At 41.7% G+C, this 25596-nt stretch overlaps 1 protein-coding gene across 3 annotated transcripts in view; it reads left to right on the top strand.

Annotated features, from left to right (window-relative positions):
* Window positions 1-22888, top strand: part of SPATS1 (spermatogenesis associated serine rich 1) — a 48328-nt gene extending 25440 nt beyond the window's left edge. The window contains exons 4-7 of one of the 3 annotated variants that reach the window (XM_044291736.1): window positions 158-322; window positions 5130-5247; window positions 15546-15608; window positions 19492-22888. In XM_044291736.1, coding sequence (XP_044147671.1) covers window positions 158-322; window positions 5130-5247; window positions 15546-15608; window positions 19492-19621 — 476 coding nt within the window. In that variant the 3' untranslated portion in view covers window positions 19622-22888. Of the gene's footprint in view, window positions 1-157; window positions 323-5129; window positions 5248-13736; window positions 14053-15545; window positions 15609-19491 lie in introns of those variants that run through there. The other 2 variants (XM_044291737.1, XM_044291738.1) reach the window with 2 other exon arrangements.
* The last annotated feature ends 2708 nt before the right edge of the window (window positions 22889-25596 follow it).

The following is a 25596-nucleotide window of genomic DNA, read 5'->3' as shown; positions in this document are numbered from 1 at the left end:
ATAACATTTACATGAAATCTGCCGTCAGCTGGAACTTGTGGAGACTCATTTTGCTGATACTCAGCATGTGACAAAAGCCGCACTTCTATAGATATCTTTCTGCCGCCTAAAACCTAGAACAAGGCATAATGAAAACTATTCCATCTATTTGTTGCAGAAAGCAGCCTCAATGTTGGAACTGAATGGAGTTTTTATCCGAACGACGGATGCCCATTTACTTACCATGTTGGCAAGAGATGTATCATTGGTGGTGTTCACAGGAGCAGCCAAGCGGACTCGCATGTTCACACACTTCCAATGAACATTGGAAAGAAGAAGAAAGGTAAGTCTATCTAAACAGCGCACCAGAGGGAACAGTTGGGTGCAGTCAAATCTGGTTGCTCTGATTAAGGGAAAATAGCAAAAGAAAACTATTGTAGCTTTTATGAAAGTAACAATTTGCTGTCATTCTCACCAGTTTCTATCTATCTATCTATCTATCTATCTATCTATCTATCTATCTATCATCTATTTATCAATCTGTTACCTATCAAACTATTTTATATCTATCCGCCTGTCGTAACAGTTTGTCTGTCTGTCTATCCAATTGTCAGTCTATCTATCTATCCAGGGGTGCACCTAGCCTTTCTGCTGCCTAAGGAGAAAACTGAAACGGCACCCCCCCCTTCCTAATACATATTTCTTAATCTAACCCGTTCCTCACCTGGCCTCATTGGTGGTGCAACCCTGTATCTATCTATCTAATTCCTTCCTTCTGTACTAATTACTGTCTCTACCAGAGGTACAGCACACAACTCAGCACTTTCTCTTGCTTTTGGTGGACACAGTCTCTTAAACTGAAGAACCGAAGGACCATGTAATAAACTGATACAGTCTTTATAAAGGTCTAGAGGTCAGGTTGCCCTCTGAATTACTGACGGATCTTGCCTTTACCTTCTGTGCCACTATGGGTCTAATTCGGTCTACTTTCTACCATGGAATGCACAACTAGGCTTAGTTTTTGGGGTTGCACCAGCCTTTTGCATGTACTGCCCTGGTGTCTCCAGGGGCTTCTGTGATCGCTAATAGTGTTGAGCGCGAATATTCGAATTACGAATATTTATCGTGAATATAGCAACTTATAGAATTTGCGAATATTTTGAATATAGTGCTATATATTTGTTTTTCGAATATTTGTCTTTTTTTTCTACTCGAAAAATCAGCAATGCAATGATCGCGTAATATGCGAATATTACACGATCAATACAGGCGTGGTTCAAAAAGGAATATATAGCACTATATTGAATATAGCACTATATTGAATACGCGAATGTTTGACGAATATTCTACAAAATATTCGCGAAATATCGCTAATTCGAATATGACCCCTGCTGCTCATCACTAATTGTTAAGCCACTAAAGAGTTGCAGAATAATTTTGATCAAACTCAGCTGCCAGTAGGTATAGTTTGTGTGTCAATGATGCTTCATATATCCCAGTATGATCCCTTTTACCACAGTTGAAGTCCACAGTTTGCACAGTTCTTAACCTTGTTATCTCCTCTAGCAGAGTACCACTTTAACTTGAGAATATAGCACACAATTCCACTGAATCATTTATTCATCGCTATTTACACCATTTGAGTCTTGGTGCTGTGGGTTTTTTACTCGTAGAAGATTGTTGATTCTGTGTCGGTCTCTCACTGGCGCCTGTAGACACAGTCCCTTGCATCCTCCACACCATACATAAGCCAGTCCTAGTACAATGCTGAAATTGTTTAGATCTTTAAAATGGCCTTCAGATCCAACATTTGTCTCTCATTCTCTCTCTACATCCTTACATGTGGTTCCATGGGCGCCACTCTTTCTCAGGCTTCAGTCATTCTTCTGGCCCACCAGTGTGCTCCTTGGTGGCTTTTTAGGCCAAGACTGTACGCACACACATGGTTTTATGGAGGCATCTCAACATCACCCATAAATGCTGCAATTCAATGCTTCTATCCACCATCAAGTTAGACCCAGAGCACCAAATGATACCCCCCTGTGACTGATCATTCCTGATGTCATCAACTAACACACGAATGGTGACACTGCTGAGACAATTTTTCTCCACCTCCTGCTGTAATGGGCCATGAGGTGCTCAGAGTCTGAGGATACATGGCATAAAAATAAAGTATTAAGAACATGACATATCACTTTCAATGGTACTTAACTTTGGGAAGATTGCGAAGGCTCTTGGAACTGTGGCTATTGCTTCTATATCTACTGCAACTCCTATCATCCATTCAGTAAAGAGAGGCTTATTTATTGTAACCAAACGGGCCTGGTCAGTGACTCCACCATCCATCTGTGGTAGCGACATCTACCCTCCTGCCTTGCACCTATCTACCTAACATCGATGGCACCCACCAAACACCCAAAAAAGTCTCTTTTAAAAGACCAGAGTGTGTCCCGAAAGAAGGAGTACATTCTCCATACACTGCATGGCCCCAGAGAGCAACCATGAACCACTATTACTCTTATCATTGCCTCAGCTACCACTTCCCCTCCTTCCAGGTCTTTCTTCTGTGGATTACTGGACATCTTCACAAAAAGCCATTGAGTTATCAGCACTTGTAAAAAAAGTAAGCAGGATTATGCTTACCACTTTTTGTATGTTTATTATTACACCAAGCCTCCTCTGCATTCAGGTAATCTTCCCAACATGCAGTTCCATAAATCACCCAAAAGAGGGAGCCTGAGCACCACAGTTTGTAAACAATGGCTACTTCACAATATATAGCCTTTCTTCAAGACTCCTCTCTTCTTCCAGTAATGAATATTTCACGCTTCTTTTTATAAATGAATAATTGAATGAGCCAACAAAAAGAGAGGAAAACGGCCACCGACAAATATTCTCAGCCATCATAATGCTGCATAGAATAGGATTATTCCTACTGCGAAGAAGTCAGCAAGTCAGCAAATTTAGTGATACATTCCGAGATGTGATACAATTATTAATAAAGCAGAACCCTGATGGTGCCTCTGACCTAGTCACTATGGCAGTTGATGGAATGGTGCATGGTCGGGCCCTAAGCAAAGGGGCACTTTACCTTACGTGTATTCTACCATCAAGACTAATCGCATTTCAATGACTTTGCATCGTTAAAACCCCTGTTCTACTTAAAGGTGCTGTGCTAAATGTTATTTTAATATAATTCAGCAAGAAAAACTAGTTATGTTTTTAATTTACTTTTTGTTAGAAAAAATGCTTCAGTTGTGAGATAATTTCTTTATTTCATGATTAATCCCCCCCCCCCTGGTGTTTTACCTGTATAATAATGTGCACGTACACCTACTCAAATGGTTGCACATGTTCAGTTCCATCCTTCAACTTCCACAAGCCATATCTATTTTTGAAGCTGTGACAGTTATGAGGAGAGAGCTGCAGCAGAAAGGGCATGCCCCCTGAGTTGTGATAGGACAGAGCTGCAGCAGAAATGACATGCCACTTGAGCTTTGGTACGGACAGAGCTGTAGAAGAAAGGACATGCCACACTGAGCTTTGGAAAGAAGAAAACTGCTGTAGAAAAGAAATGTCTCCTCAGCTGTGATAGAAGGAGGGCTGCATCAGAATTAACACATCCCCAGAACTGTGATAGAAGGAAAGCTACAGCAGAAAGGACACCCCCCTCGAGCTTCCAGCCATAAGAGAGTCTAGCAGAGCAATTTGAGCAATGAACGGGGAGATATCTGGTTTCATTTCTTAAATCATGCAATTGCCCCTATAAGGATGACTGCTGTACATATACTCGGGAAGTCCGGGTTTAAACATGTACTCCATAGGAACATAGCTAACCTCCCATAGACCGCAATGGTAATTCATTGCAGTATATGGGAGAAGCAGATGACTGCATGTTCAAGTCAAAGTAAAAAAAGGTAAACAATAAAAAAGGAGGATTATTCATCATTTTAAGTTGTTTTTATGTCAGTTTTAAGTCTGGCTTTGCTTTGTGTGCGTGCACCAAATTTATGAACTGGGTGTACCTGAACGTGGCGTGAGTGTAATGTGCTTTACACCTATGTATAATAGTCGAAGTAGTTCCTGGCGTGGGTTGCTACTTTTTTGTGACTTATAAAAAATCTGTATTTCTTCAAGTAGCTCAGCTGACTGCTCCTTATCTCTAGTCTCTGACCTCCTAAACACTCAGTATAGCTTAATTCTTATCTTACTAATAAGAATGTGTCTTAAAAAAGTGCTTATGATCTTTTAGTAATTTAGAGATAAGATTAGATGACTGGCACAAAGGGAAAGTGAAAGCACCATTACACAGCACAGTTAACGCTTTGTGACAGAATGGCTCAATATTTTTAATTGAAGAATTTATTTTTGCCCCAAATGACTTACTAATGTATTGTGATTGTCCATATTGCCTCCTTTGCTGGCTGGATTCATTGGTCCATCACCTTATACACTGCTCGTTTTCAAGGTAAAGGTCAACGTTGCAGCACAAATACGAGCTCAGTAGTACTAGAGAGACTGGTACTTTTTCCTATAGTGTGAAGCACGACCACCGCTGCTGGAGTACAGGGTGGTCGTAACCCCTGAAAACAAGCAATGTATAATGTGATGGAAAAATGAATCCAGCCAGCAATTGAGGCAATATGGACAATCACAATACATTAGTAAGTGCCTTGTATTAACCTTCTCTACATGATGAATGCAATTTGCTGGGTTCAGTTCCAAGTGGTACCTGGGAACCGAACTCTACTTTGGAAAATGTTTTTTTACAGTAGAAATCAATTTATGAAGAGACTTCGCGAAGCAATAATTTTGTCTCATCTGAGCCAATACATTCTAATACTGTACGGAGCTCCTGCTCCGTACAGTATTAGAACAAAGTTTAATGCGAATCGACTTTGGATGTTTTATCCGAAGTCGATTTGCTCATTCCTAGTGATAATCTTTTTCATGAAATATATAAAAAATGATTTAATTTATCAAAACTGTTTAACATAGAAACTTGTATTGCTGTCCATATCAACTAGTCACAGCTCTGTTGTCTGGACAATCGAATCACACTGTGATTGGTTGCTATGGTGTAACAAGAACAGTTATTCACATTATTTAGAAAGTTTTAAAAAGATTTTCCTTTTTACTTTGCTTTTCAGTTTTCAATCCTCGAAACGGAATCCCCGAGGCTCATCCTGGTGATAAACCTTTCCGCACAGTAGAATACAGTCCCGGTTTTCACATGCTTGGATCTACGATGCCGGTGGTAAATTTTAGGTATGTTTGCGATTTGTAGAATAAAGGCAGTGGTCTGATAAATCCATGACAGGCTCCCCCACCTACTAAGTGCCATTTATAATGGCGTTTTTATCGTACTTGGCAATTTTGAAGAGTGAAAGAAGTAGCGCCACAGATCATTTTTCTGTGTGTGGAAGCAACTACTTTTGGAAACTCCTCCTCTTCTTGTATGGTCATCATACATTCACGCTCCTTCAGATTATGTATGGACGCAGAAGCTGGAGCATCCCACTGTTGCATACAGCTAGCACTCATGGAGAGAGAAAGCAACCCTCCATTTAATCCACTGGGAGATTTTCCAAATTTTTGGGGAGTCCAGAAGGTCTGTTCTTTTTCTGGCAGCCTTCCACACGTTTCAGGAGAATTGGCGCATATGGTCTTCTTATATGGTAGAAGGTCAGGTTCTGGGCCTGGGTATGACTGTCGCCTCTCCTTGACTAATGGTTATTACCCTCTTATAATTGTCAAATTAACTATCCACCATATATACAGTATGTATATCCATATTGGACCCCAAGAATCAAGATGTCTAAAAGAGAAAGCTTTGTTACATAAAGTTAAAGCATACTTGAGTTTTCAAAAAAAGCTTGCATAATGGATGTGCTTCTTTATACAATCATAACTGTGAAGGAACAGGATTTTTTTGGGTGTTCCTAATGTCTCTTTCAGCCATATTATTTATTGTTTCAGTTGCACAGCTACAGTAGATGTATTACTCTCAAAAGCAGGGAGCACCTCCCTTCAATGAAATCTACGAGCACTGTACTGCTGTGACATCCTTGCTCTTACTTCCCACTATGAGGGGTGTTCAATAAGTTATCTGCCCCAGCGAATTCTGCAGGTAGATACATGTTTGGACCTGCAACACACACAATAGCAGTCTGAGGAAAGCACTGGAAGTGACAGGATCGCAAGTGCAGTACAGTGGAAGAAAAGTAGCCTAAAGAGATTCATGAAAGGATGATTGCTGTATATGGTGATGATTAGGGATGAGAGAAGAGAGCTTCAAGTCCTACATCTGAAGTTGCTTTGCTCGAAACTTTAGTTTAATGCTGTACAGTGATCCGTCTCCATACAGCATTAAAATGTGGTACCTCAGAACCAAAGCCGAGTTCGGATCCAAGTTTTAAAATGTGTTTTTTTTTTTCACTTTAAAAATCAAATGCCAAAGTCATTCACCAAAGTCTCTCAAGACTTCAGGAATAACTCACATTGCTTCGTTGGAGGCTACACCAAAGTTTTGAGCGAAACGACTTTGGATCTTGGATCCGAAGCTTACTTTGCTCCTCCCTAATGATTATGCACCTTCCTACTACCAAGTAAAGTTTTGGGACGAGCTGTTTAAATGGGGTAGGGAATCAATTCAGGACGACCCTTGTTCAGGGTGACCTGTTGAGCGTCTTCAGAGGAAATGTGCCTTAAAGTGGAGTGTCACGAGGGTGTCAAGAGCCACGCCTGACTCCGTTGTACCCGGGGTCAGGAGGTCGCAGCGGTTGGCTGCACTGCTCTATGTCAGATAGGGAAGTTTCCTTATTGTAGCTTTCTGGGTTTGCTTTACAAACCCTTTTGGCTCACTCAGGGATCCGTAGCTCCTTCTCTCAGCTGTTCCTTGTCCAGCACTCCCAATCCTCCTTATATTCCCCTCTCACACTTCTCTGGTTGCCAGATATAGAGCTTCCTGCCTGGACATCTATTCTGACCCACTGGAGCTGTGTTGCTGCGTTCTCTGAGTGTTGCCTTAGAACGCTACCCTCCGGATCCCTGTTGGACCTTTGTGGACAATTGTTGCCGTCCACCTGGGTGTTTGTGTTTGTCTGTGTTTGTCTGTCCTCTCCCTGGTGTTTCCCTCTTAGTGCAGTGGTGAGGACTAGCGATCCCACCGGCCCGTTCATTATCTAGGGCTCATTTCAGGGAAAGCCAGGGTTTAGGCACGTGATCGCCGCACGGGTGAGGAACCCGTCTAGGGACGTCAGGGCAGGCAGGTGCCAGCTGCAAGGTGAGTTAGGGGTCACCCCTTTCCCTCTCCCTTGGGCAGGGCTTTCCCTGTTTTCCTCCCTGTGCGTGTTGCCGGTCATTACATTATATCTGGCCCTTATTTTTGTGTAGGTAAAAAAAAAATATAAAATTTTTTTTTTTTACCTACTTAGAATCCAGTATGGATCCAATTGCTGCTCTGTCCGAACAATTTCATGGCCTGTCTTTGGAGGTGGCAGGATTGAAGGCGTCGGTCCTCCAGCAACAGCAGCAATTACAACAGACCGCAAGCCCAGCGGTTGCTACTGGTAACCAGGTTGTTGCGGAACCCAAGGTCCCTCTCCCTGACAGATTTTCTGGGGGAAGGGACAAGTTTTTGACGTTCCGTGAGGCCTGTAAACTATACTTTAAACTGCGTCCTTACTCCTCTGGTAATGAAGAACAGCGGGTGGGTGTTGTTATTTCCCTGCTGCAGGGGGACCCGCAGTCCTGGGCGTTCTCTTTACCTACTGATTCCCAGGCTCTTCGGTCAGTGGATGAGTTTTTCGGGGCCTTGGGTCTCATATATGACGACCCTGACCGAGTCGCACTGGCTGAATCAAAATTACGGAGACTCCTACAAGGAGAGCGGCCGGTAGAGGAGTATTGCTCTGACTTCCGTAGGTGGGCTACGGATACCCAATGGAACGACCCGGCTCTCAGGAGTCAGTTCTGCTCTGGGTTATCCGAAAGGGTTAAGGATGCGCTTGCATTGTATGAGACCCCCTTTTCCCTTGATGCAGTTATGTCCCTTTCTATCCGTATAGATAGACGCCTTAGGGACAGGTTGAAAAAACCGGAGCCATTGGTAACCCCTCCCAAGCAGCAGTTAGTCTGTACGGACATAGACGAGCCTATGCAGCTAGAAGGAACTACTCGTCAGGTCCGTCCTCCTGAGGTTCGCCGTAGGCGTGGGGGTTGTTTTTTTTTGTGGGGAGAGGGGTCATTTCATTAACGTCTGTCCTTCTTTCCTCAGAAACAAAAAAACCGTCGGAAAACTACTAACCCCAGGCTGTGTGGAGGATGTCAGCCGGGGGGTATACGTTTCCTCCATACGTACATCGCAATTTGTGTTGCCAGCGGTTATTGTTTTTGGTGATAAGACAGAGACTGTTTCTTTCTTTCTAGACAGTGGAGCAGGGGTAAATTTGATAGATGCCCATTTTGCCCACACTATGGGTTTGTCTCTCTGTACGTTACAGAGACCTATTCCCATATTTGCTATAGATTCTGCTCCTCTGTCTCAGAGAAACCTCACCCACATCGTTCATAATTTACACCTTCGGGTAGGGGACCACCATAACGAGATGCTCTCATGTTTTGTTCTGGAGGGGCTTCCCACTCCGGTGGTGCTGGGCCTTCCCTGGTTGGTAGCGCACAATCCAGTGGTGGATTGGCAGGCCAGGGAGATATTGGAGTGGAGTGAGCCGTGCAGAGAAAATTGCTTAAATAGCAATTGCTTAGTCGCCTCCATAACTACCCTACCTACATTTGTTTCGGACTTTGAGGACGTTTTTTCTGAAAAGGGTTGTCAGAAGTTACCACCTCATCGTCCTTATGATTGCCCGATTAACCTTATTCCCGGCGCAAAATTGCCCAAGACCAGGTTATATAATCTTTCAGGTCCAGAGAGACAAGCCATGAAGGATTATATCTCCGAGAGTTTGGCTAAGGGACACATCAGACCCTCTTCTTCACCCGTGGCTGCAGGGTTTTTCTTTGTTAAAAAGAAAGATGGGGGCCTGCGTCCTTGCCTAGATTTTCGTGAATTAAATCGGATAACCATCCGAGACCCATACCCTCTTCCTCTCATTCCTGACCTGTTTAACCAGATTGCGGGTGCTAGGTGGTTCTCCAAACTCGATCTTAGGGGGGCCTACAATCTGATTCGTATTAAAGAGGGGGATGAGTGGAAAACAGCTTTTAACACCCCTGAGGGGCATTATGAAAATCTAGTTATGCCTTTCGGCCTGACCAATGCTCCTGCCGTCTTTCAACATTTCGTTAATGACATTTTTAGTCATCTAATCGGCAGGTTTGTGGTAATATACCTAGATGATATCTTAATTTATTCGTCTGATCTGAAAACACATGAGGAGCATGTCAGACAAGTACTACAGGTCCTACGGACGAATGAATTATATGCTAAAATTGAAAAATGTGTTTTTGCCGTTCAGGAGATACAATTCCTAGGTTATTATTTATCTGCGTCAGGTTTCCGTATGGATCCTAGGAAGGTCCAGGCAATTTTGGATTGGGATCTTCCTGAGAACCTCAAAGCACTACAACGGTTCTTGGGCTTCGCAAATTTCTATAGGAAATTCATTAAAAATTATTCGGTGATCGTAAAACCCCTTACTGACATGACTAGGAAGGGGACTGATTTTTCTAAATGGTCTGACGCCGCTAAAGTTGCTTTTTCCTCTCTAAAAGAGAGGTTTACCTCAGCACCTGTACTAGTCCAACCTGATGTCTCTCAGCCTTTTATTGTTGAAGTCGATGCATCAGAGGTGGGAGTGGGGGCTGTGCTGTCTCAGGGTCCGTCTCCTGGCAAATGGCGTCCTTGTGCTTTCTTTTCTAAAAAACTATCTGCAGCAGAACAGAACTACGATATTGGCAATAGGGAACTGTTAGCTATTAAACTTGCGTTTGAGGAGTGGCGTCACTTTTTAGAGGGGGCAGTCCACCCCGTCACTGTGTTTACGGACCACAAAAATCTGCTGTACCTCGAATCAGCTAAGCGTCTCACCCCTAGACAGGCTAGGTGGTCGCTATTTTTTACCAGGTTTAACTTTGTGATTACCTATCGTCCTGGGGTAAAGAATACCAAGGCTGATGCACTATCTCGTTGTTTCCCTGGAGGGGGTAATGTGAGTGATCCGGTACCCATTCTACAAAGAGGAGTAGTTGTCTCTGCGGTACACTCTGCTTTGGAGGGGAAGGTGTTAGAGGCCCAGGGGGACGCCCCGGTCTCTTGCCCCTCAGAGAAATTGTTTGTACCGTTGAACCTACGTCTCGAATTATTAAAGGAACATCATAATTCGGCACTTGCTGGGCACCCGGGTAGTAAAGCAACCTTAGAGCTATTGTCTCGTCGTTTTTGGTGGCCAAGGTTGCGTCAGGATGTATTGGATTTTGTGTCTTCTTGTTCTACCTGTGCGCGCGCAAAAGTTTCACATACACGTCCTGCAGGGTCTCTATTACCACTCGTCATTCCCAATAGACCATGGACACATCTGTCTATGGATTTTATCACTGACTTACCTTTGTCTGCGGGTAAAACAGTGATTTTGGTAGTAGTGGACAGGTTTAGCAAAATGGCACACTTTATTGCGTTACCCGCACTACCTAATGCTAAAACTCTTGCTCAGGTATTCGTCAGTGAGATCGTGAAGCTTCACGGGGTCCCCTCCGATGTTGTTTCGGATCGGGGAACCCAGTTTATTTCTAAATTTTGGAAAGCTTTTTGTTCCCGTTTGGGGGTTCACTTGTCCTTTTCCTCAGCTTTCCATCCTCAGTCGAATGGACAGACTGAGCGTACCAACCAAAACCTGGAGACATATCTAAGATGTTTTGTGTCTGAAAACCAAGAGTTGTGGTCGTCATATTTACCGTTAGCTGAGTTTGCCATAAATAATCGCCGTCAGGAATCCACTGGCAAGTCACCTTTTCTTGGTGCATATGGTTTTCATCCCCAATTCTGTACTTTCAAAGAGGGGGGGTCTTCTGGGGTTCCCGAAGAGGAACGGTTTTCGTCATCTCTTTCATCAGTATGGCAGAAGGTGCAAGCTAACTTGAAAAATATGGGAGGTAAATACAAATGCATGGCTGATAAGAGACGGTCGCCAGGTCCGGACCTAGGAGTGAATGACTATGTGTGGTTGTCTACTAGGAATATCAAGTTGAAGGTTCCCTCTTGGAAACTGGGTCCTAGGTTTATTGGTCCTTACAAGATTGTAGCCATCATCAACCCCGTGGCTTTTCGCCTGGAGTTACCTCAGACTTTTAAAATCCATAATGTCTTTCATAAGTCGTTACTCAAAAAATATGTTCCACCTCTAGAACCGTCACCGCTGCCACCCCCTCCTGTTGTCGTGGATGGTAGTTTGGAATTTCAGATATCCAAAATTGTTAATTCTCGTCGGGTCCGCCGCTCTCTCCAATATCTGGTGCACTGGAGAGGTTACGGTCCCGAGGAAAGAATGTGGGTTCCTGCGTCTGAGGTAAACGCCGACAGGCTAGTCCGGATTTTTCATGCCTCTCATCCTGAGAGACCTGGTCCTGAGTGTCCGGAGGCCCCTCGTAGAGAGGGGGGTACTGTCACGAGGGTGTCAAGAGCCACGCCTGACTCCGTTGTACCCGGGGTCAGGAGGTCGCAGCGGTTGGCTGCACGCTCTATGTCAGATAGGGAAGTTTCCTTATTGTAGCTTTCTGGGTTTGCTTTACAAACCCTTTTGGCTCACTCAGGGATCCGTAGCTCCTTCTCTCAGCTGTTCCTTGTCCAGCACTCCCAATCCTCCTTATATTCCCCTCTCACACTTCTCTGGTTGCCAGATATAGAGCTTCCTGCCTGGACATCTATTCTGACCCACTGGAGCTGTGTTGCTGCGTTCTCTGAGTGTTGCCTTAGAACGCTACCCTCCGGATCCCTGTTGGACCTTTGTGGACAATTGTTGCCGTCCACCTGGGTGTTTGTGTTTGTCTGTGTTTGTCTGTCCTCTCCCTGGTGTTTCCCTCTTAGTGCAGTGGTGAGGACTAGCGATCCCACCGGCCCGTTCATTATCTAGGGCTCATTTCAGGGAAAGCCAGGGTTTAGGCACGTGATCGCCGCACGGGTGAGGAACCCGTCTAGGGACGTCAGGGCAGGCAGGTGCCAGCTGCAAGGTGAGTTAGGGGTCACCACCTTTCCCTCTCCCTTGGGCAGGGCTTTCCCTGTTTTCCTCCCTGTGCGTGTTGCCGGTCATTACATGGAGGCCATGATTTTGAAAGATGGTCAGGTCAGGGTCAGCATTATAGCTCATGAATTAGGCATCATTCATGATGTTTTGATAATTTCAAAGGTCAGTTGCCGGTGGGCAGCATGAATGTTGACACCTGAGCAAAAAACTTGTTGCCAGCAATTTAGCCAAGAGAATTTAGACATGCTTACAAAAATCCAGTATACTTGTATTCTCAAATTATTATGGGTGATGAAACATGAGTCCACCACCATGATTCTGAGACCAAACAATAGTCAATGCAATGGAAGCAAAAGAGGTCACCAACTCCAAAGAAACTTTGCGTGCAGCATTTAGCTAGAAAGATCATGGCAACAGTTTTTGGGGATAGAGAAGGCATTTTATCACTAGAATTCATGTCACACAAGACAAAAATTGCTGGAGACACCTATGCTTCAACAATTAAGACATTATGGTAGGTAATCACAGAGAATTGCCATGGAAACTTTTCAGCAGCTGTGTTCCTGCTTCACAACATCGCGCCAGCTCAAAAGTTTCACAAATCACAAGATGCTCTCAGGGAATGGGCTTCACAGAGCTTAACCATGCACCCTACAGTCCAGACCTGGCTCCCAGGGATTACTTTCTCTTTCGGAACCTGAAGAAATTTCGGTGTAGGCAACAATTTCCTGATGATAATGCAGTCAGAGAGGCCATAACAGAGTTCCTGCTGCAGCAAGAAGTCTCCTTATATTCTGAGGGCATCTGATCACTGGAGGCGAAGTGGAATAGGTATGTTGAAGTCAAGGGAGATTACATTCAAATTTTATTTTCTCAGAAAATGTTGTTCTTAAATTCAGGTAGATAACTTATAGAACACCCTTCAATTGTTTGTTTTTAGCTCCGGTGCTCACAGAACAGATAAGGAGGGGGAAGCAGGGGTGCACCACCAATGAGGCCAGGTGAGATGATTGCCTCAGGCAGCACAAGGTAGAGACAAGAGGGGGGCAGCTGAAGGGCCATGGGCAATGAGCTCTTTCATTGTGGCAAAGGGGTTAGGTTAGGAAATTGGCATTGGGCGAGGGCGCTGTTTCAGTTTTCGCCTCAGACAGCAGAAAGGCTAGGTGCACTCCTGGGGGAAGTCAAACTTATAGACACAAAAGAGGCTCCTATAATCATCCAAAGCAGTGTAGATGCAGTTCTTTTATCAGGCTCAAGGTCTCAGCTAGCTCTGACACCCCCCCATTTCCTTGGAGTCTTCTGAGTCTCTGTTACCATGGACAGATCTTGCCTGACAACAGACAGTGGACTGCAAATTAGGTGGAAGTGAGACCTCTAGGGCCATGACTCTATTCAAGTTGATGCAGGCAGATTTTTTAAATTAAGTGATTCTTCATGAAATTAAATGAAAATTTTGTGAAAGTACAGTGACTCTTTTAAGCCTTCTTCACATCCATGTGTACACGGACTGCACCTTGACCCAAGGTGATATAAACACTTCAGTCTTTTTCTGCACAGACCAAGGACCATACAGAGAGACCCAGGACAAGAACTATTCTGTCCATATTTTACGGACCTGGAGATGAATGGTTGCCAGGTCTGTGTCCTACACGGTCATTCCAGCATATGAAAACGTGTCCGTGTGTGGAAGCTGGAACATGAATGATTTTGTAATATGGACATCTGAATAAGGCCTAAGTTTAAAAAAAAAAATAGTTTTCCAGAATTTTAAGCAACTTAACCAAATAACTTGTAAGATTTTTGCTGTCTCACGCATTATGCAGCTGCTCCGCACGTTGTAAACAAGAGACGATTCACCCGAGTCAGCAGTAAATTTGTGTCGCTAGGAACATCTCGGACGGCTGCACTTTTTTACTGGAGAGCCGCATTGTTATTAGGGAAGTGCTAACAGTGCAGGAGGTTTATGAACCTAAACATTTAGGCAAGAATCCAAATGAACAGGTATTTGTATACAAAATTCTTCTGCATTATGTCGCATGGAATAACCGTTTTCTTTCTAAAGTTAAAGAGACATTATCATCAGACTATTATTATGTGTAGCAGTAGTGGAGGTTGTGGTAGTAAAATTAGTATTAGTATTTTTATGATCAACTGTGGTAGTAGTTGTCACATTTTCCTAACAACCTTAAAGGGCACCTGTTAGTAGGATCAACCCTATTAAATCAAACATACTGCCTGGTGGGATTGTTCCTTCCGGTTACTGCTTTTCAGAGAAAAAGGATTTTTTATTTTTTTTATCCTGGTGGTTCTTAAAGGCTATGTACGCCTTCAAGGGCAATTGTTTATGATTGCATTTTGGGCTAAAAATCTTTTTTTCAATTGGTCTTTATTATAAATATTCAGATGTCAATATATCAATATGAGAAAATCACCAGTTATACGATGAGCCAGAAAATGAGTTGGGACAAAACTTGGTCAACATGGTCATAGAGTCTTGTTTGCCGCGGATATGCCCCGAGACAGCGATAATGAGGGTGGGGGAAGGGAGGAGGGAAAGGGAGTAAATAGGGCACTTACCTTTTTTGTATATGAAATCTGTACTCATGATGGAAATGTTTTGTAAATTTTTGTGGATAACTACTGTAACTGTGTAACATCATGTTTTGTAAATTTTTATGTTGCGGATATAATTTTTTTTTAAATTAATTTAAAAATAAAAAATAAAATATTCAGTAGTTCTGTCACAATGGGTTAACTGTATGTCTAGCTGTGTGAATTGCACTTTCTCTTTGTGCTGGTCATCTAATAAACTTTATCTCTAAAAGGTCATAAACACTTATTTAAGCCTCATTCTTATTAGTAAGATAAGAACTGCACTATAATGAGATCACAGATAAGGAGCTGTCAGCTGAGCTGCCTACAGGAAGCATTAAAGCACAAAACATGCTACTAGAGAATTCCGAGGCTGTACAGAGAAAGGGGCTCAGCATTTTAAATAAAAACCAATTTAAAAAAATGATTTTTTTAGCGCAAAACGAGTACAATGCAATATAAAAAAAATATATAATCCCCCCAAAGGTGTCCATAGCCTTTAATATGTGTATGTGATAAAAATAACTTTGATGGATGTGTCCCTTTATGCTATTAGTTCTGCTATAATGCTTCTTGTTGACCTGTATGCCTAGCATGTAAGGTAGGTGTGATGTGCTTAGAAAGCCTTCCCTGGAGAGAAATAGCCAAACTATTAAAAAACCTGCTTGATCCCAGAAAATAAATACTTATTACTACTAATGTACAAATACAGATCCATATCTCATACGTCCAATACTAATTTATATTATATTACAGTAAAGTGTTTTCTTGCAGGGAATCCTATAAAATTAAAGCTGATACATTCATTCCTCTTCAAAAATTGCCCAAGAGACCACGGTAAGTATAAAGACGTTTTGTTGCCTATTATTATCGACAGGTTCATTTTTAGGGAAATAGAAAACTGGGCAACTCTCCAGGGCCCTCTTTAAAAAAAAAAAAATTATAACAAAAGCAAGCTAAAATAATCCTTTATTATTTAGTGACAATGGTGGGATTTGATGGTGGGATTTAGTTTCAGTATTATATGAGAGCAATATGTCAGCATTATATGGGCTCTGTAAAGGGAGTCTGTCACGACTCACAAGGAAACCCACTGATAAACCAAGCACAGTGTCTTGTAGGGCTAACTCATCTAAATGTAAAGATATATTTTACTTAGTGATTCGTTGCTTCATTCTGGAGAAAAATTACTTTTGATCCATATGCAAATAAACTGTTAAGTGCACCGAGAGTGGGTCCAAGTCATTTTGTGTACCCTTGCCCCTCCTGTTTCCTCTGCTAGCATCTCCCTCTACTTCTTGATTGACCGGACCAGGTGAGATGACTTTGCAAGAACCTGGTCCTGTCAATCAAAAAGGAGATAGAGGAAGCAGGAGGAGCAAGCATGCATAGAGTGGCTTGGGCCCGCCCTCAATGCACTTAACTCCTCATTTCATATAGATGAAAAGTACTTTTTTTTTTTCCAGAATGAGACAACAGGTCTTTAAGTGAAAGGGATCATTATAGTCAGCTGAGCTAGCCCTACAAGACATTGTGCTTGGTGGCAGATTCTCTTTATTATAGATTAGAATTCTAACAGCATTTCCGTTACAAAGACCAACTCAGCTCAGTTTCTTCTGTATCACCAAACGATTGCATTGTTGGTTTTTATTTCTACATATTTGAACCCCCTAGACCATGATAACCCTGGATTATTTAGACTATATTTTTATAAATGTGGAAACATTTGCAATTTTTTTTATCATTGTATGACATCTGATGGTATATATAATTATAGTAGATGACAAATATATATAAATGTTTGATGAGGTGCAAAACATTTGTATATTAAATGGGTCCATGTAGACAATCAATGGGGTTTAGTTGGCAAACCCCTAGATGTGCTAAACAGTGAATCAGAAAATGACTAATCATTTAAATACATTTTTTATGTTAATATGTATATATTTTTATCCTAAAATCCTCATTTTTTTGCACTAGCTACTAGGCCTAATTGTATATTGAGACTTCCTGTTCTGTATAGATCACTTTTCAACAGTCATCTCATTATCTTCACTGGCAAAATTACAATGGAAGGTAACATGGAGAGATAGATAGATAGATAGATAGATATGAGATAGATAGATAGATAATAGAAATTAGATAGATATGAGATAGATAGATATAAGATAGATAGATTGATTGATAGATGGATAGATATAGAACAAATGAACTCCGCGGCACATCCAAGTCGTGAAGAAGTAAAAAAACTTTATTCACCAAGCATGCGACGTTTCAATCCTCTCAATGGGATTTTTCTCAAGCAGTGGATAGATAGATAGATAGATAGATAATAGAAATTAGATAGATAGATATGAGATAGATAGATAGATAGATAGATAATATATGAGATAGATAGATAGGATTCACCATTCACAATAATTGATATCACAACTCATCCCCTCCTTGCGCAATTACTTCTACACAGGCCAGAGATCATGAAACAGGAAACTCTCCTATAGACAGGGATGGATTGGGAACTTAAAGTGGCCCCATGTTGTAGCCGGGACTAAATTGATTAGAGAAGGGCCAACATAAGTAAGCAGGGACAACAGAAGTAGACAGGGTCTGCAATACCATAGTAAAGCACAAAGTACCGCCCCAGCAGAATCAAATATCACAGTGTTGTAGAAAATACCGCCCTAGCAGAGTCAAATACCACAGTGCTGCACAAAGTACTGCCGCACTCTCCACAGTATTCAACTGTATCATTGTCCTGAGGATGGTAATACAGTAGAGTTCAAGAGGGCAACTGCGTCTGCTTAGCTTTAGATCATTATGTACCTGCCATGCAACCATCAGGAGGACTTGGGTGGCCCCTCGGGCATTGGCCCACTGGGAAATTTCCCTGTAGGGTCTATGTCCAATCCTCCCTTGCCTATAGAAGTCAATGAGTCATCTCCTCTCCAGTGTGTCTATGACCCATGTGACTGCTATAAAACACACCTCTAAATGCCGTTAACAGCAGTTCAGGCAAGCTGGCTGCCCTTATAATAATTTTCAAGACATAAAATAAAAAATAGAAAATAAAAACAGATTAGAAAAAGGAACGTGTTTTTATCAGTAGAAATACATATATTTGAGTCTTTCCCTTTAAGAGTATATTGTGAAAGGGAACCCCCCTTCGCTAAGCCCTAAGGCCCCTTTCACACGGGCGAGTATTCCGTGCGGATGCGATGCGTGAGTTGAACGCATTGCACCCGCACTGAATCCCGACCCATTCATTACTATGGGACTGTGCACATGAGCGGTGATTTTCACGCATCACTTGTGCGTTGAGTGAAAATCGCAGCATGCTCTATTTTGTCCGATTTTCACACGACGCAGGCCCCATAGCAAGTGCGGATGCGGTGCGATTTTCACGCACGGTTGCTAGGAGACGATCGGGATGGAGACCTGATCATTATTATTTTCCCTTATAACATGGTTATAAGGGAAAATAATAGCATTCTGAATACAGAATGCATAGTAAAAGAGCGCTAGAAGGGTTAAAAAAATAAAATAAATTTAACTCACCTTAGTCTACTTGATCGCGAAGCCCGGCATCTTCTTGTGTCTCCTTTGTTGAATAGGACCTGTGGTGAGCATTAAATACAGGTAAAGGACCTTTGATGACGTCACTCCGGTCATCACATGGTACGGTCACATGATCTTTTGCCATGGTGATTCACCATGGTAAAAGACCATTTGATGACTGGAGTGACGTCATCAAAGGTCCTTTACCTGTATTTAATGCTCACCACAGGTCCTATTCAACAAAGGAGACACAAGGAGATGCCGGGCTTCGCGATCAAGTAGACTAAGGTGAGTTAAATTTTTTTCTTTTTTTTTTAACCCTTCTAGCGCTCTTTTACTATGCATTCTGTATTCAGAATGTATTATTTTTCCCTTATAACATGATTATAAAGGAAAATATTAGCAATCTACAGAACACTGATCTGTGAAGAAGTTCGGGTTTGGGTACCAAACATGCGCAATTTTTCTCATGCGAGTGCAAAACGCATGACAATGTTTAGCACTCGCACGGAAAAATCGCGCATTTTCCCGCAACGCACCCGCCTCTTATCCGGGCCAAAAATAAGACGCCCGTGTGAAAGAGGCCTAACAGTGTATTTAATAATCGGCTTTCCAGAACCTTTATGGCTAAAGTTATCAGCCTCCTCTAGGTACTGACAGCTGAATGGACTGATTGTACTTTAAGGAGATGCAGAACACAAAGGAAACTATGACTGAAGGGTCAGAGTACACAACACAGTTTATAGTCTGTTACAGTGGAGACACATAGGTCTGCATAGGATCTGTATACACCAAAAAGGAGATTTGTGCAAAGTTGTGTCATTTTTTTAATGTTAGCCTTCAATAATCCTAATAAGCCATTCCTAAGAACCCCATTGATGCACATATGTGTGACTGGACTCCCATTTAGTTGGTAAACCCTTAGATGTGCTAATTGCTAAACAGTGAATCAGAAAATGACTAATCATTTAAACTAATTTTTTATGTTAATATGTGTATTTTTTTATCCGAAAATCCTCCATTTTTCGCACTGGCTACTAAGCCTAATTGTATATTGAGACTTCCTGTTCTGTATAGATCACTTTTCAACAGTCATCTCATTATCTTCACTGGCAGAATTCATGACTTTCAGTATTGCATCTTCTCTTCTGCTTGTTGTTCCCAGTGTTCCATACAAAGTCATGATCCACAAGCAAAACCTGGAAGAAGAGAAGAAAGATGTGGAAGAACTGAATAGATGGAAACCAGTCAAGCGCTTCTTTCTCTTTGAATTACCCCGAAATGGACAAAAATAAAGATTTAAGCAATCTGCTGCAATGTGTGAGGTCCTCTTGTCACAGCTTATTCATCCATTACATCTGCTTCTTGTGTGAGACATCAACCCTCAAGCTTGTGAATTTTAGAAAGGATATGTATAAATCGCTTATTTTGTTTTATTTCTGCTGTGTCGTGTGATGCATCATTTCCATTTTGGGAGAAGTTTAGTGGTTAGAGCTAACGCCTTTCAGAAGGACAGGAGAATCTCTGAAGTTAGATTGCTTTCATGGTCATTTTTAGAGATAAGCGAAGTTTTGGAAAATTTGATTTGGCTGCTTTGTGACAAATTACTTCTCCATAAAGTGCATTTCTTTGTAAGTAATGGCTGCAAGGACAGAAAGCAATGATTGTGCTGCCCCCCGTCATTGTGATCCTCAGATGCCGCAGGGCCCGAGATCGCTTCTTTCCTACTAAACCATACACCTTCATCGAGGGAACTCACTGTAGTGTGTTAAAAATACTCAAAAAGCATGCATAGAACAATACCTAAGGGTTAGTCAAGTGTGGGGGTGGGTGACGGTCTCACTAATCTGAGGGCATTGTGCTGTGGGCACAACAACCAAAAAAGCCAAAGAAACTTTTGAAGGAAACTGCTGCCCTATAGTCCCCCTGGAAGATCAATCCAGATGATGTCTCTCATATAGCCATAAAAAGCAAATTTGCCTGAGTGCTGCTTTATAAATGGATCTTCAAAGGAGTAGTTGTAACATCAACCATTTATTGATAGTGTAAAAGAAGGCAATGTGTTTCGGGACTGGACTATTCCCTACCTCAGGTCAATAACTGACCTGAGAAATAGGGAGGCAGGTTCAACCACAGAATGGGCCCGGGCTGCAGGTAGGGAGGAGAAGTCGGCGGGGTAAGCAGCGTGGCACCTTTACCTGCCAGAAGTAGTGACGCAGTGGACATGGCACAAAAGGGCAAAAAGCAGGTACAAAAACTGGCATACAGCAGTCCTACATTGACTCTCAAGCCTCCTACTGTTTCTCTGCTCCAGAGTAGGTGAACCTGTTTGATTGACTTCTGGAGCAGAGACCGTTACATAGGCACAGTCTACAAAAAGATATGGAGCGGTGTTTTTGGATAAGGACAAATATTTTTTTCTGATCTTGGACAACTCCATCAAGTCTTGCACAATACTTCATAGTGTTTCTTTTCTTGAGCTTCTTACATTGTGACTGATAAATGAAAGTTCTACGTGGAGACAGGTTGAGCAATAATCTCTCCAGTGAACTCTATCCCAGTACTTCGGGGCATTGTTTCATAAACCTGCTCCTCAGATAACTGGCTCCTCATTTTGGGTTTTATGCACAGAATTGCCTGAGGTTTTTCAACGTTTTCATCATAGCCATAATTACTCAAGAAATAAATCTATTGAAAATTGATATTTTTTTCCAAGGTAATATAATAGCCAGAAATCCCTTGGTCTTAGACGGTGAAGTCAGAGTTAAATGAATCTGTTGAAGATAGCGAGGTACATTTATTTCCAGTAAATGCAATACCGCGGCTGTGGGAGAGGACGGACCCCCCCCCCCCCCCCCCAGCCTGTGTTAGCTAAAGTAACATAAATTCAATATTTGTCTGGGTTATGGTTTTATTAAAGTTGAAACTGAAACTCTGCAAGCAAGCGGACGCAGGAATCTAATGACAGGCATCAAATCAGCTTGCTGTGGATTTATAGCAAAGTGGATTGCATTTTTTATTTGGTTAAATAAATATGAGTCCTGTTTCTTTTCAGATAGATAGAATATATTACCTTTTATGACCACACAAAGCCAATGAGCACAGACCCTTTATTGGGGCAATCCTAGTTCCTATGGGTCCATATTACGTACACAGGACTCAGAATGGTTACTTCATACACCTCCATAAAATGACTGGCAATGACACATACTGCAAACTGTTTCAAATGTAAATAAGCTCTTATCTAGTGCCCCCTATTGGAACGCTACCGTATAAGTAAAAAACCCTCAAACAGCTATTGATGATAATTGTGATTTATTAATCTATTTAATTATCTTATAGAAAAGATTCTGGTTTTGGTTTATATCCAAAGTCAAGTCCCAAAGGGATTGATTTTATACGGTAGTCACCCCATAGGTGGCAGTAGAGAGTCAGGTTTTATCCTTCCAGTTAAAGGGGTTATGCCATGATTGATGTAAAATTGAAAATCAGACAGCTAGCTCCAGCCCTGAGCATTATATGGATCCAGAGATCATCTCATTCATTGCCCCAATTCATTTGCCTGATTATCTTCAGCCTGGCAGCTCGGAAGTTCAAGATTTAAACTCAGCATGTGCGACCAGCTCAGTGAGATGGACAAAAAAATAAGGAAAAGAACAAACAGCAGGTGGCGCTATACAGATACATTTTATTGAATATCTCAATAGGTATCCTACATTTTTAATTACATATAATTACAAAAATATTCAGATCTGGCACTTTGAAAAATGAAGAATAGGTTTTGGGACACAATCCAGATTATTTACACATTCCCTATTTTTCAGGATACAATTGCTATAAGACTCCCTGTGTAGAGATGAGTCAATCATTTGTTAGAATCAAAATTTGACCCAAATTGTGAAAGGATTCAGATTTAGAATTCAGAATAAAAATGTCTTCATGTTCGGTTGGGTAGAACTGAGAGAGAGAAAAAATTTCAAGGCATTTAAAGCACTTTTGATTTGTGTAGAATCAGTTTGTACCCAAATTAGTTTTTTTTTGCTATATCGGATTAATCGGACCACACCAAATTTTCGGAACTTCACTCATCTCTATTCCTGTGCGAACTAGGCCAACTCCTTTCCCTCAGACCCACACTAAGGACCCAGATGCCGTTTTTATGGATCTGCACAACATAGGACCATAGAACAACAAAGTGCATGAAGCCTGATGAACATAAGGAAGAGTTAAAAGCTAAAAAATAACGTACTATCATTTTTAAAAGTTGATAGTAGATGTCATACCTCATGCGCTACTAAACTAAATAATACCCATTTAACAAAAAAAATTGTAATAAAAAACCTTAAAGGGGTTGTCCAGAATTACTAAAACATGTACCGGTGTGACATTTTTGGAAGATAGCGTGTTTTCCTAACTATGTACAACCCCTACTATACAGTGAGAGAATAAGGAAAGTATTAATATAGCCAGCCCATGTAGATTGTAAGCCCTCACGGGCAGGGCCCTCTCTCCTTTGTAACTCATCTTGTTTATGATTAGTGCAATTGTCTGTGTTATGTATGTGCACCGCTTATCATATGTACAGCGCTATGGAATGAATGGAATAATAAATAATAATAATAAAAGATGTGTCTCTCCAGAGACAATTCACAAAGCTGATTATTACTATAACATTATTCAACCAAAGAAGACAAAAAGTAAAATGAATAATGTATGTTTACGTAGTTTAACTATATAATAATGAACGATATAATCATAAGACAACTAAAAACATCAACCCTTGGCTGCATTTCTACACATATACATAATATAAAGGCATTCAAAATACATACAGTATACTGTATGCTACATACACGAATAAATAATCATAAAATACAATTAATATACAGTGACCTACCATCAATGGGAATTACATATGATATGAAGGATGTAGGCCATTAAATAGAAAAAAAGAAAGAAAAAATATGGCAAAATAAATGTCTATAGCAGTTAGAAATACATAGATGTTTTATGTCCAAAAATGATTTTAAAAAAATTACTGCTGGACTAGATTACGTTCAAAGGAAGACATTTATTATTTTATTTATGCCACAATATTGGCATAAAAAAGTCTCATATTATGTCGCACGCCATATTTGAGGCACATCTGCAGTTTTTCCTTCATGCCACTTTTCAGGAGTGATGAGAAAAGCGGGAGTGGCGAGGACGGGGAGGGAGCATTGCAGCAGGCCCGCCACATTTATCTTTATTACGCCAGTTTAAGGGTCCATTCACACGTCCGTAGTGTATTCCGGATCCGCAATACACCCGGCAGGCACCCCGATAGAACTGCTTATTCTTGTCCGCAATACACCCGGCAGACACCCCCATAGAACTGCCTATTCTTGTCCGCAATTACGGACAAGAATAGGACATGTTTTATTTTTTTCCAGAGCCGCGGACCAGAAGAGCGGGGGCGCGCTCCGGAGATGCGGATGCAGACAGCACACTGTGTGCTGTCCGCATCCATTCCTGCCCCATAGAGAATGAATGTGTCCTCACCTGTTCCGCAATTTGCTGAACGGATGCGGACCCATTCTAAGGACGTGTGAATGGAGCCTTATGGGGTGAATAAAGACAGAAATCTATGGCAGCTAGGAAGGTACAAGGCCAACGAGGATGTACCAAATCTATGAGAGGCGTGTGCCTCTACATAAATTTGGCGCCTTCCCCGGTAGCGCAAGGGAAATCAAGACCGGTGAAAAAAAACACCAGTCTTGATAAATGTCTTTGATAATGGTTTATGCTTTACCGTATCTGAGGCTCCTACTGATAACAGGACCATGGACAGTGCAGGAGATTTATGAAATTATCTACAAGATCTAAATCCTTTTGCCCATATCAACCAATCACAAAACAGCTTTCTCTGAAAGTCCCTGAATTTTTAGAGGCAACCCCAGCAAATTCAGCTTGTGTATACGGCCTTCTGGTGGCGGGTTTGGAGGCTGTCTGGGGCAAGGATTAAAATAGCCTTCAGAGATACGTTTTACAGCAGCCATGAGAACCTTAGGCACAATAGGCGGGAGATGTTTATTGATATCTATGGGTGAGTTTTCTAGACATGAAGTTCTTCGGGAGGAAGAGAGTCCCACACAGTTTATAATCTAATTGTAAAAAGGGATGGGACTATCAAATGTTCTTGTCCATAATAAGAAACAAGGTGGCACTTACCATAGTAGTCAAAGAAATCTTCTTGTATTCCATCAAATGAGTAAAAGCAAATCACAAGGCATAGGTGGGCAATCTGAACACCACACAAGCCAGATCAAGCAGCGATGGTTGTTTCACGCTAGTGCGTTTCCTCAGATTACTGACATTTTTCTTCATTTGGAAGCTGAGCACCGCTAGTGGCGATAAGGGGGTCCGGTATCGGGCGTATTATTTAATCCTACCGGAGACAAGAAGGACAGCTAGCAGTGCCACCCACATTTTCTTTGTGTAGCTATCAAATGTTCTTCCCCAAGGCCACATAGCGGCTCTCAGTCCAACTCTATGCAATGTATGGCCCTCCATTAGCATGTCAAAAAGTCTTTGTTAAAGGTAAAATTCCTTTAAATTTTTGACACAATTGCCCTTCTTTATTTAATATCAATATGCAGCTTTTACTACCCAGAACCATTTAAAAAAGCAGATCGCTGATTCATTGCTATGGGAATAAAGATAAGTGGGTCAATTCAAAAATTCTGAAATTCTACCCAAATTCAAACATCCCAGAATATTGTGAGATTTTGGGAGAATGGAAGAGAGTAAGAGGGAGACAGAGAGGGATTTTCAAATTTATTCAAACCAGAATTGGATTGGGTGGCCACATTGGACCAGCAATGGAATTTTGAGAAATTCTCAAATCTCTAATTTTGATAAATAAGGCCAACTTGTTATTGGGTTGCTTTAGGTATTTCATTATTGTCAACATTAGTAAGGAGATGATGTGAACATTGAAATTAATTAAAGTGCATCTGTCAGCAGATTTGTACATATGACACTGGCTGACCTGTTGCATGTGCACTTGGCAGCTGAAGGCATCTGTGTTGATCCTGTGATCATATGTGCCGACATTTCTGAGAAAAAATGATCTTTTAATATATGCAAACGAGCCTCTAGGAGCAACAGGGGCGTTGCTGTTACACCTAGAGGCTCTCTTCTCTCGAACTGCCTTTCCCTCTGCACTCTCATTGACAGGGCCAGGCGTTATAATGTTTTCACTGCCTGGCCCTGTCAATCAAAGTGGAGA

Source organism: Bufo gargarizans, chromosome 4 (genome assembly GCF_014858855.1).
Source record: "Bufo gargarizans isolate SCDJY-AF-19 chromosome 4, ASM1485885v1, whole genome shotgun sequence".
NCBI lineage: Eukaryota > Metazoa > Chordata > Amphibia > Anura > Bufonidae > Bufo > Bufo gargarizans.
The sequence above is the reverse complement of the archived record's forward strand: the minus strand, read 5'-3'. Positions and strand labels throughout refer to the sequence as shown.